The sequence below is a fragment of the Mobula birostris genome, chromosome X (genome assembly GCF_030028105.1).
Source record: "Mobula birostris isolate sMobBir1 chromosome X, sMobBir1.hap1, whole genome shotgun sequence".
Classification (NCBI taxonomy): Eukaryota; Metazoa; Chordata; class Chondrichthyes; order Myliobatiformes; family Myliobatidae; genus Mobula; species Mobula birostris.
This window is the reverse complement of record NC_092402.1, coordinates 71,595,034-71,608,280: the sequence shown is the minus strand read 5'-3', so window position 1 is coordinate 71,608,280 and position 13,247 is coordinate 71,595,034. Positions and strand designations below refer to the sequence as shown.

The window sequence follows — 13,247 nt, the reverse complement described above, 5'->3', positions numbered from 1 at the left end:
AACACACATCAAAGTTGCTGGTGAACGCAGCAGGCCAGGCAGCATCTCTAGGAAGAGGTACAGTCGACGTTTCAGGCCGAGACCCTTCGTCAGGACTAACTGAAGGAAGAGTGAGTAAGGGATTTGAAAGTTGGGGGGGGGGGAGAGATCCAAAATGATAGAAGACAGGAGGGGGAGGGATGGAACCAAGAGCTAGACAGGTGATTGGCAAAAGGGGATACGAGAGGATCATGGGACAGGAGGTCCGGGAAGAAAGACAAGGAGGGGAGGGGGGGGACCCAGAGGATGGGCAAGAGGTATATTCAGAGGGACAGAGGGAGAAAAAGGAGAGTGAGAGAAAGAATGTGTGCATAAAAATAAGTAACAGATGGGGTACGAGGGGGAGGTGGGGCCTAGCGGAAGTTAGAGAAGTCGATGTTCATGCCATCAGGTTGGAGGCTACCCAGACGGAATATAAGGTGTTGTTCCTCCAACCTGAGTATGGCTTCATCTTTACAGTAGAGGAGGCCGTGGATAGACATGTCAGAATGGGAATGGGATGTGGAATTAAAATGTGTGGCCACTGGGAGATCCTGCTTTCTCTGGCGGACAGAGCGTAGATGTTCAGCAAAGCGGTCTCCCAGTCTGCGTCGGGTCTCGCCAATATATAAAAGGCCACATCGGGAGCACCGGACGCAGTATATCACCCCCGTCGACTCACAGGTGAAGTGTTGCCTCACCTGGAAGGACTGTTTGGGGCCCTGAATGGTGGTAAGGGAGGAAGTGTAAGGGCATGTGTAGCACTTGTTCCGCTTACATGGATAAGTGCCAGGAGGGAGATCAGTGGGGAGGGATGGGGGGGATGAATGGACAAGGGAGTTGTGTAGGGAGCGATCCCTGCGGAATGCAGAGAGAGGGGGGGAGGGAAAGATGTGCTTAGTGGTGGGATCCCGTTGGAGGTGACGGAAGTTACGGAGAATAATATGTTGGACCCGGAGGCTGGTGGGGTGGTAGGTGAGGACCAGGGGAACCCTATTCCTAGTGGGGTGGCGGGAGGATGGAGTGAGGGCAGATGTACGTGAAATGGGGGAGATGCGTTTAAGAGCAGAGTTGATAGTGGAGGAAGGGAAGCCCCTTTCTTTAAAAAAATGAAGACATCTCCCTCGTCCTAGAATGAAAAGCCTCATCCTGAGAGCAGATGCGGCGGAGACGGAGGAATTGCGAGAAGGGGATGGCGTTTTTGCAAGAGACAGGGTGAGAAGAGGAATAGTCCAGATAGCTGTGAGAGTCAGTAGGCTTATAGTAGACATCAGTGGATAAGCTGTCTCCAGAGACAGAGACAGAAAGATCTAGAAAGGGGAGGGAGGTGTCGGAAATGGACCAGGTAAACTTGAGGGCAGGGTGAAAGTTGGAGGCAAAGTTAATAAAGTCAACGAGTTCTGCATGCGTGCAGGAAGCAGCGCCAATGCAGTCGTCGATGTAGCGAAGGAAAAAGTGGGGGACAGATACCAGAATAGGCACAGAACATAGATTGTTCCACAAACCCAACAAAAAGGCATGCATAGCTAGGACCCATACGGGTGCCCATAGCTACACCTTTAGTTTGGAGGAAGTGGGAGGCGCCAAAGGAGAAATTATTAAGAGTAAGGACTAATTCCGCTAGACGGAGCAGAGTGGTGGTAGAGGGGAACTGATTAGGTCTGGAATCCAAAAAGAAGCATAGAGCTTTAAGACCTTCCTGATGGGGGATGGAAGTATATAAGGACTGGACATCCACGGTGAAAATAAAGCGGTGGGGGCCAGGGAACTTAAAATCATCGAAAAGTTTAAGAGCGTGAGAAGTGTCACGAACATAGGTCGGAAGGGATTGAACAAGGGGTGATAAAACAGTGTCGAGGTATGCAGAAATGAGTTCGGTGGGGCAGGAGCAAGCTGAGACAATAGGTCGGCCAGGACAGGCAGGTTTGTGGATCTTGGGTAGGAGGTAGAAACGGGAAGTGTGGGGTGTGGGAACTATAAGGTTGGTAGCAGTGGATGGGAGATCCCCTGAGCGGATAAAGTCGGTGAGGGTGTGGGAGACAATGGCCTGGTGCTCCTTAGTGGGGTCACGATCGAGGGGTAAATAAGAGGAGGTATCCACGAGTTGTCGCTGTGCCTCGGCAAGGTAGAGGTCAGTACGCCAGACTACAACAGCACCCCCTTTATCGGCGGGTTTAATAATAAGGTTAGGATTAGTGTGGAGGGAGTGGAGAGCAGAGCGTTCGGAAGGAGTGAGGTTGGAATGGTGACAAGGTGCGGTGAAGTCGAGACGGTTGATGTCCCGTCGGCAACTAGCGATAAAGAGATCCAGAGCAGGCAGAAGACCAGAGCGGGGTGTCCATGAAGAAGAAGAGGGTTGAAGACGGGAGAAGGGGTCATCGGTGGGGGTCGAAAGCCAAAATTATAATCAATTGTGACATGTCACATTCTAGCTTTGCTATTTATTTTTTAATATGTACAGTTCCATATGGTCAGTAAGCCCAGAGTTCATACATCAATTACCCTTATATACTAGGAACAGCCCAGAAGGACATTCAAGTCATCTACCCCATGCCAGCAATTTACATAATTCCATAACCTTCTGCTTTTTGCCCCAAGGAGGTGGAAGTTTGTTTAATTTGGCTACACATATATACAATTCTTTTTTTAAAAGTTACAAAATACTCTACATTTCATAAGACCATCTAGGTCATCATTAGGCCATCTAGTCTGCTCCGCCTTTCCACCTATCATGGCTGATTATTTAGCCCTCTTAACACAATTTTTATTATAAATGACTATAAATTGCACAGAGTCATAATGTAAAGATTTTTACTCCTCATGTATATGAAGGATGTAAGTAATAAAGTCAAGTCAATTCAATTCATATTTGAAGCTTTTACTAATCAAGAACCTATCAACCTCCACTTTAAATACACCCAATGACTTGGCCTCCATAGCTGTCTGTGGCAATGAATTCCACAGATTCACTACCCTCTGGCTAAAGAAATTCCTCATCTATTCTAAATGGATATCCTTCTATTCTGACGCTGTGCCCTCTGCTCCGAGACTCCTCCACTTTAGGAAACATCCTCTCCAAGCCCACTCTAACCTAAGCCTCTCAATGTTTGATCGGTTTCAGTGAGATCCCCTCCTCATTCTTCTAATCTCCACTGAGTACTGGCCCAGAGCCATCAACCGCTCCTCAAACATTAACTCTTTCATTCCTAGGATCATTCTTGAGAACCTCCTCGACCTGTCTCCTCATCTAGAAAATAGTCTACACCTCTGTTCTACACCAACCCTTGCAGAACACCACTAGTCACCAGCAGTCAATCAGAAAAGGCACCCCTTATTGCCACTCTGTCTCCCTCCAGTCAATCTATCCATGAAAGTATCTTTCCTGTAATACGATGGACTCATCTTGTTAAGCAGCCTCATGTGTGGTACCTTGTCAAAGAACTTCTGAAAATCTAAGTAAAAAACACTCACTGACTCTCCTTTGTCTATACTGCCTGTTATTTCCTCAAAGAATTCCAACAGATTTGTCAGGCAAGACTTACCCTAAGAAAACCATGCTGACTTCAGCCTATTTTATTATGCGGCACCAAGTACCCAAAACCTCATCCTTAATAATGGACTCCAACATCTTCCCAACCACTGAAGTCAGGCTAACTGACCTATAGTTTCCTGTCTTTTGCCTCCCTCCCTTCTTAAAGAGTAGAGTGACTTTAAATTTTCCAGTCCTCTGGAATCATTCCAGAAAAAAGTTATTCTTGAAAGATTGCTACTATTTATTTATTTGTTTGTTATCTGGTTTATTTAGAGACCAGCACAGAATAGGCAATCTTAACCCTTTGAGCCACATCGTCCAGCAATTCCTGATTTAACCCCAGCCTGATTACGGCACAATTTACAATAACCAATTAACCTACCAACCGGTACGCCTTTGGGCTGTGGGAGGAAACCGGGGGACCTGGTGAAAATCTATGCATTCCACAGGGAGGATGTACAGACCTCTTGCAGATGATGTTGAAGTTGAACTCCAAAATCTGACGCCCCAAGCTGTAATAGCATCGTACTAATTGCTACGCTACCATGGCACCTCCACAATCTTTTCATCTACTTCTTTCAGAACCTTGGGGTGTAGTCCATCTGGTTCAGATGATTCACCTACCTTCAGACCTTTCAGCTTCCCAAGTACCTCTCCTTAATAATAGCAACTATAGTCACTTCTGTCGCTGACACACTTGAATTTCTGGGATACTGCTAGTGTCTTCCATTGTGAAGACTGACACAAAATGCTTAATAAGTTTGTCTGCCATTTCTTTGTTCCCCTACCTCTACCTCTCCACTACCTCTCCAGCATCATTTTCCAATATATACACTCTCGCCCATTTTTACTGATAATCTATCTGATACACCCTATCCTCGTTATATGCGTGTTCAGACAATGCAGATTCACAGTTATGCGAGGAACCTATTTCTACCAACTTCTCGTTATATGCGTCCAAAACTCAGTTATGCGAGGAGCACTGCTTTCCCGCCAATACAAGTCACGTGCGCACACCTCACAGTCTCACTCCTGCCAGTCTCGCATTGGTTTTGGCAACATATGCATGTGCGATCTTGCGCTCTTAAACTTTTGTGTTTTTACCTACGGTGCAGTGATTTTGTGCTTGAGATATTTAACTACGCCTCCTAAGCGTCCAATGTCAAGTCCTGGGCCATCAACCAAGTGGCAGAGAACCGCTTTAGCACTTGGAAAAAAAGTTGGAAATTATAAACAGGGCGGCGTCAAGTGAAGGTAACACAGCTCTGGGATGCTACACTGTGCAGTTGCGGGCTATGATAGCTGAGTTAAGCATCACACCAAAGCAGGTGTTTAATGCAGATGAGACCGGGCTTTTTTGGAAGCGTATGCCGAAACGCACTTACATAAGTAAGGATGAAAAAACTGCGTCAGGTTTCAAGGCAGCAAAGGATAGATTGACTCTGCTTACGTGTTCCAATACCGAAGGAGACTGTAAGACGAAGCTTCTCTTAGTTTACCATTCACTAAACCCCCGTGCTCTTAAGGGTTTGAGTAAGAATATGCTTCCAGTCCACTGGGTAGCTAACAAGAAAGCATGGGTCACTGGTCAAATCTTTGAAGACTGGTTTGCTAATCATTTTGCTGTTGAGGCCGAACGCTACTGCCGGGAACAGATCTTGCCTTTGAAGTTCTTTTGTTGCTGAGAATGCGCCAGCCCATCCTAAACATTTGGACAGCATTCATCCTAACATAACAGTGCGTTTCCTGCCACCTAACACCACAACAACCACTCATCTCCCGGAGCGAACGCACCTGCCATTGTTGGTGAGTACTGTACACCCTCGGATGTTAACTTTCTATGATTTATTACGTTGAATATTACCTCAAATTGATGAAATATAATACCAATGTTGCCTTGTGGTACTGCTTTTGTGTCGAATTGGTATGAAAATATGAATAAATTAGACAAAACATATTTAGGAAGCCCTCAAAAACGCATCCCTATTTTCTCCATTTAAATAATTATTCACATTATGTGTCAACTTCGAGGAACGCATCCCCCGCATATAATAAGGATAGGGTGTAAAACTTTTGTTATCCTCCTTGATATTTTTGGCTAGCTTACCTTCATATTCCACCTTTTTTCTCCTTATGGCTTTTTTAGTTTCCTGCTGTTGGTATTTAAAAGCTTCCCAATCATCTAACTTCCCACTAATTTTTGCTCTATTATGTGCCCTCTCTTTAACTTTTATGCTGTCTTTGTCTTCCCTCGTCAGCCAAGATTTCCTCATCCTCCCTTTAGAATACTTTTCCTTCTTTGGGATGTACTTATCCTGCACCTTCTGAATTGTTTCCAGAATTCCTGTCATTGTTGTTCTGCTGTCATCTCTGCTAGAGTCCCGTTCCAATCAACTCTGGCCACCTCCTCTTTCATGCCTTTGTAATTCCCTTTACTCCAATGTAATACTGATACATCTGATTTTCACTTCTCCCAAAATGCAGGGTAAATTCTATCATATTACAATCATTGGCTCCATAAGGTTCCTTTATCTTAAGCTCCCTAACCAAATCTGGTTCATTACACAACACCCAATCCAGAATTGCCCTAGTAGGCTCAACCACAAGCTGCTCTAAAAAGTCATCTCGTAGATTCTACAAATTTCTTCTCTTGGGATCCAGCACCAACCTGATTTTCTTTTCAAACCATTTGACTATTGCAATATTGCCCTTTCTACATACCTTTTCTTTTTTTTTTAATTTTATTTTTATTTGGATAAAGTATTCACAAGTAATACACAAACTTTTTTTTACATATATAACCTTTTCCATTTTTTATTTTTTATAATAATTTGTACATTCACAAGTGCACATTGAGATAATATAGAAAATAATTAGGCACAAATAGATGTTTATGTGTGATTGTAATACCACTCTATTAAACTAAATAATGATGATAGTTGTTATAAAAATATTAATAATAGTGGTTGAATACTAATTTCCATGTATCTCTTCTGGTCCAAAATTTCCCCAGATCTTTTCTTTACTTGTTCTACATACCTTTTCAATCTTCCATTGTAATTTGTACCCCACATCATGGCTACTGTTTGGAGGCCTGTATATAACTTCTGTCAGGGTCTTTCCATCCTTACAGTTTCTTAACTCTACCTACAAGGATTCTACATCTTCCAACCCTACATTATCTCTTTCTAAGGACTTGATTTCACTTTTTACCAATAGAACCACCCCAGCCCTTATGCCAACCTGCCTGTCCTTTCGATACAATATGTATTGATCCCTTAGATGTTGAGCTCCCAGCTATGATCTTCTTCCAGCCACGGACTCAATGATGCCCATAATGTCATATCTGCCAACTCTAACTGCGCTATGAGATTACCTACCTCATTCCACATAATGTGCGCATTCAAATATAACACCTTCAGTCCTGTATTCAAATTTGCACCTATGTTACTGGGATTTGAATTTCTATCCTTTTCCAAACTTTGTCTTTTTTTAATTCTGGAGACTTACAAAATCTCTTTTGCATTCTCCTTCCCTTCTACTTTATCCTCACTTTTCCAAATTGTTGAAGTTACTATTTAGTTTAAGACACATTTCAACTCATCCCACTGACTGCAACTTTGCCCTATCATCTGCTTATTCTTCCTGACAGTCTCACTACCCACTGCATCTACTTGGACACCAACCGCCCCATTCTCTGCCCTATCACTCCGCAAACCTTTCTGCAAGGAATTTGGTTCCCCTTGAGTTCAGGTATAACCCATCCTTTTTGTACAGATCATACCTTCCCTAGAAGAGATCCCAATGACCCTGAGATCTGAAACCCTGCCCCCTGCACCAGTTTCTCAGCCACACATTCATCTGCCATATCATCCTATTCTGACCCTCACTGGTGCATGGCAATGGCAGCAATCCAGAGATTACTACCCTTGAGGTCTTACTCTTCACCTTTCTACCTATATTCTCTCTTCAGGACCTCCTCACTTTTCCTATCTATGTCGTTGGTAGCAGTATGTATCACAACTTCTGGGTGTTCACCCACCTCCTTTAGAATGCTGTGGACCCGATCCCTGACATTGGCACATATCATCCTGGTGTCTCTTTGAATCCCTTGTCACTACGGCACTCCTCTTCTCCTCTCCTCCCTTCTGACCACAGACTCACTGCAACCTTCCACTGGTAGATTGCTCCCTCAACAGTATTCAAGGTAGTATATTTGAGGGAGCAGACACAGGGGTACTCTGCACTGGCTGCCTATTCCCTTTCCCACTCCTGCAATAATTGAAGCCACAGAGTATAACTCACTAAAATATGAAATATCTTCATTTGATACATTATTCTTCAAAATTTCCATTGTATTTCTGCTCCTTCATATCAAATTCTGGTCATAGGAGCTGTTAGGTGTTCGCCCAACATGGATGTACAACTGCTAAAAAATGCTTTTTAAGTTAACTGTTAACATGTGCAAAGCCTAAATATCAACATTTGAATGAGAAGTGCTAGGTCAGTTACCATTGCATCTGCTTAATTTCTGCAAACCACAAAACATGCCTCTAGGAAACAGCATCAATAACAATACTTACTAGCTGATGCGAGTATGGAGTTGGTCAGTTTTTGCTGTGCTTTCTGGGTTGGATCCGACAGACAAGACGCTGATAAACCTTTGTGTTTTAGCATCAGCTTTTTGGAAGCTTTGCTCTTATCCAATGATTTATTCTGTGGATAACCTTTCAGAATAGGTTGCAAGTACAGATTCAGTGGGATATCTGAGGAGAGAGCAAAACAAAATACATTCACATACTTCTAATGCTTAGTATGCACAGTGCTTCTTAGCTGTGAAATGGTTTGTCTTTCCAGCAGATGGGAGTATTAGGTAATAATAGCTTACCTCTGTACAAGTCGGGACAAAAATTTCACCTGGAAGATACACTTGTGGAAATGCATTATTTCCTCTAAGGTATTAAATGCGCCCCCCCCCCCCCCAATAAGCATTTACTTTCCATTTGTAGCACGGTCTGAGAAAATGCAGCATGAAAACATATTCACCATGATGAAATTGAGGAAAATCAGAATGCCAGAAATGCAACATGCCAACTTAAATTGCATATTACCTCTAGCCTTACCCTAAAATAGATAAAGCTATGATGGAGCACCCAGTTCACAGACATTAGTGGAAACAATTAGAGATGCTCAAGTATTTTAAATGAGTAACATTTGATCAAAAGTGTGAAACACTGTGTGCAGAAGTAACTTTAACTTTACAGTAGTCGGATGAACTTAGAGCAAAAATCAGGAAAATATTCACAACTGCTCAAGTTGAAATCCACATGAGAGATTATTGCATGTCATCCTACTCCAAGTGGAGGACAGAATCTGTACAGTGTGCTGCAGCCATCTGGTGGTATGAATCTAGTTTGCAGTCTTGAAAACTATTGCAGTTATGCTGGCTCTGAAGAATACATTCAAGCTAATGCAGATATGCTGGCTGTGCAGGATACATTCAAAATACTGCAGATATGCTGGCTGTGAAGGATACACAGACTACTGCAGATATGCTGGTTGTGCAGGATACATTCAAAATACTGCAGATATGCTGTCTGTGCAGGACACACAGACTACTGCAGATATGCTGGCTGTGCAGGACACACAGACTACTGCAGATATGCTGGCTGTGCAGGATTCATTCAAAATACTGCAGATATGCTGGCTGTGCAGGATATAATCAAATTATTGCAGATATGCCGGCTGTGCAGCATATAATCAAATTATTGCAGGTATGCTGGCTGTGCGGGATATAATCAAATTATTGCAGATATGCTGGCTGTGCAGGATATAATCAAATTATTGCAGATATGCTGGCTGTGCAGGATATAATCAAATTACTGCAGATATGCTGGCTGTGCGGGATATATTCAGACTATTGCAGATATGCTGGCTGTGCGGGATACATTCAAAATACTGCAGATATGCTGGCTGTGCGAGATATATTCAGACCATTGCAGATATGCTGGCAGTGCAAGATACATTCAAACTACTGCAGATATGCTGGCTGTGCAGGATACAATCAAATTATTGCAGCTATGCTGGCTGTGTGGGAAAAATTCAAATTAGTGTAGATATGCTAGGTGTGCGGGATACAATGAAAATATTGCAGATATGCTGGCAGTGCAGGATACAATCATACTATTGCAGCTATGCTGCCTGTGTGGGATATAATCAAATTATTGTTGATATACTGCCTATGATCAACACACAAAGTAGTGGAGGAACTCAGCAGGTTAGGTAGCATCTCTGGAGGGATATGGAGAAAAGATACTTCATCTGGACTGGATATTATGGGAAGGGTTTCATTAAAAAGAATGAATGTTTCATTTATGTTTTCAACAACCGAGTGAGGGAGGGAAAGAGAGAGAGAAAAAAAACAGGTGAATTTGATGAATGAAAACCCAATTTTGATTAGAAATGTGTTTTTCATTAAACTTGAACAGCGGCATTTCCAATTGTGATTGTAGGTTCACTTCCAGGGAAACAAAAGAGATATTCATTTTTTTATCCACCTTACTCTGGACATACAACACACTGCTTCATTAACTAATTAATGAATTTCTGTGTGCATACCCTTGTATGATATCACAGCCGCTCTATTCCACTCAATACTCTGGCTGTGACTCAGTAATGACTTTTACTAAGAAACAAGCCTCATGTCACAGCCTCTTAAGTGAATATATTAGATAGCACCATTGCGCAGAAGCAAATTTGCAGCAGTTGCATTGATAATTGATCCAGTTTTGAACTGATTTTAGTTCACAGCAAATTTCATGTTTTGAAAGGTAAAATTTGATCAGAAAGGGTTTGGTGTTAAAAGCAACTTCCAAAAGTTGCCTGTCCAAAGGAAAAAAATGTACGTTTAAAACAAAAAGCAGAAAGATAAAATATGATGAAATTGCCAATTAGTTAACCATTCGATGGCATTCAATAAACACTCACATGTAATGCGGGTTGTTTAATAGAACATGAGAATACAGTCCATGATGCTGTGCTGACTTTATAACCTACTCTAAACTCTATCTAACCCTTTCATTCTACTTCCTCCATTTCTCTATCATCCATGTGCCTATGCAAGAGTTTCTTAAATATCCAACATATCTTCCCCATCACACCTGGCAGAGCATTCAACGCACCCACCACTCTGTGGAGAGTAACTTAGCCCTGACACTCCCACTAAACTTTCCTCCAATCGCCTTAAAATTATGCCCCCTTGAATTAACCATTTATGCTCTGGGAAAAAGTCTGGCTATCCACCTGATCTATGCTTCTTATACATCTTGTACACATCTATCAAGTCACCTCTCATCCTCCTTCACTCCAAAGAGAAAAATCTGAGCTTGCTCAACCTATACTCATAAGACATGCTCTCTAATCCAGGCAGCGTCCTGGTATATCTCCCCTGCACCCTCTCTAAAGCTTCCACATTCTTCCTTTAATGAAGTGACCAGAACTGATCACAATATTCCCAGTGTGGTCTAACCAGAGTTTACAGAGCGGCAACAAGTATTTGCATCAGAAATTTGAAATCTGGCTCATTCAGGGCAGAACTGGAAAAGGAAGCTCAGTAAGCAAGTTAAATTACATCAGTTTATGTGGACGGCTCGCACATCTTTGGATTTTAGGATTATTATGCCCTCAGTTTGGTTCCAAACTGTGAAGATTTTGCACAGCTTGCCTATGTGGCCCCAAGTTCATTAAAAATTTGTACTGCTTCCACTTGCAACAACAGTGCATGATCTTGCTGGATATATTGAATGTGATACTAGGCTCAGAACGGCAGATTTGTTCCTGGCCAGCCTTACCTCAGTGCTGAATACTACAACTGTGTTGTTTACGGAAGGCTCTGCTGTGTAAGTTTTAAATCACCCTCTAATCCCCGACAAACTCCCTGGCTTGATAAAACAAATTGCAAATAAAATGGTAGTTACGGCTACCAACACCAGAAAAACTGTTACATACACATTATCAGGGAGGATATCCTCATAAAATAGCCAAATCAAACTGGTATTAGTCTGGAGGATGAATTCAAAGAATGCATTGAGGACAGTTTCCTGAAGCATGCCATCATGAAATCAACAAGGGACTGAGCTATATTTGTATAACGAGATAAGATTAACTAGTAATATTAAAGAAGCAGCTCCAATATGGTATACAGTTTAGAACAGCGATAACATTTGAAAATATAATCTTGAAGCCATAACGTCATTGCAAAGGGTGAACTGCTCAGACTGACTGCGGAAATTAAAAGGCTTGCCTATAGATTTACAATGACAAACTTTGAGAAATAGTTCAATGTTTTCAAGTATGCATTCTATTGAGAAATTAAACCTTCATCCATGGGTAACTGAAATGATGAAGGACAACATTAAAAGCTTAATGTTACTAGGGAGAACAGAAAACGGAGCATTTAAAAAGCAGCATGCAATGAAAATGTTAAAGAAAATAGAAGAAAAAAATTTACAGGAAATATAGAGTCTTAGAGCAGCTGCAGCTCAAAATCAAAAATAAATGCATAACCCAGAAAATATGGGAAATGTAAAAATTGAAAACATGAATCAAACATTTATAACATATCACTCTACAAGGTGTGGTCACTATAATGGAAAGAGGAGGATGCAATACAAGAGACATTGAATGCAATGGCTGAAACCTTCCAAACTTGAAAATTCCAGAATAACCTATGAATGAACTACAAGCAAATCCAGTGAGAGTGAGACAGAGACAGAGAGAAAAAAAAATAGGTACATGTGGGCAAACTGCCTGACATTATCTCACTTTACAATAACAGAGGATTCTGTTTTTTAGGGTCTTCAAGTGCAGCCTCACCAACATCTTCAGTTTTAACATTATGTCCCAGTTTTTGTACTTAATGTACTTAACTTCTGTATAATTAAGGACAGCATACCAAACAACTTAACTATATTCTCTACTTGTGTCACCACTTTCTGGACACAATATACCTGGACCCCAGGTATTTCTTTTACAGCACTCTCCAGGGGCTTTCCACTCGCTCTGTAATTCCTGCATTGGCTTAAATTCCCAAAATGCACTATTTCACACTTGTCTGAGTTAAAATTCCATCTGTCATTCCTTTGCTCACTTCCCCACGTGATCTAGATCTGTAGTAACCTTTGACAACCTTCTTCACTGTCCACTATACCACTCATTTAGGTGCTATCCACAAATTTAGTAACCATGCCACTTAGTGTACATTCTCATCCACATCGCTGATATGGCTAACAGTGGAGCCAGTACCGATCCCTACAGCACAATAATAGTCACATGGTTTCCCCCATCTAGTCAGGTCATGCAGATACTATCTGAGAAAACTACCCTGGACGCACTTAAGAAATTCAACCTCATCCAAGCTCTTTGTGCTTTGGCAGTGCCAGTCAATATTCCAGAAGTTAAAATCACCTGCTATGACAATGCCATTATTCTTACAGATATCTGCCATCTCCCTGTATTTTTGCTCTAGCTTTCACAAACTATTGGGGGACTATAACACAATCCAAACAAGGTGATCATCCCCTTTATTTCTCAGCTCCATCCATATAGTCTCACTGGACGATCCATCAGGAATATCCTCTTCAAGTACTGTGTAATGTTTTCCCTAATCAAAAAGAGGAAATAAGGACAAAAAAGAGGC

At 42.0% G+C, this 13,247-nt stretch overlaps 1 protein-coding gene across 6 annotated transcripts in view; it reads right to left on the bottom strand.

The window, feature by feature from the left end:
• kansl1b (KAT8 regulatory NSL complex subunit 1b) overlaps positions 1–13,247 on the bottom strand; it is a 200,199-nt gene that overhangs the window by 35,049 nt on the left and 151,903 nt on the right. For all 6 annotated transcript variants that reach the window (XM_072249272.1, XM_072249273.1, XM_072249276.1 and 3 more), the window contains one exon: positions 8,134–8,316. In XM_072249272.1, the coding sequence (XP_072105373.1) occupies positions 8,134–8,316 (183 nt within the window). The remainder of the gene's footprint in view (positions 1–8,133; positions 8,317–13,247) is intronic.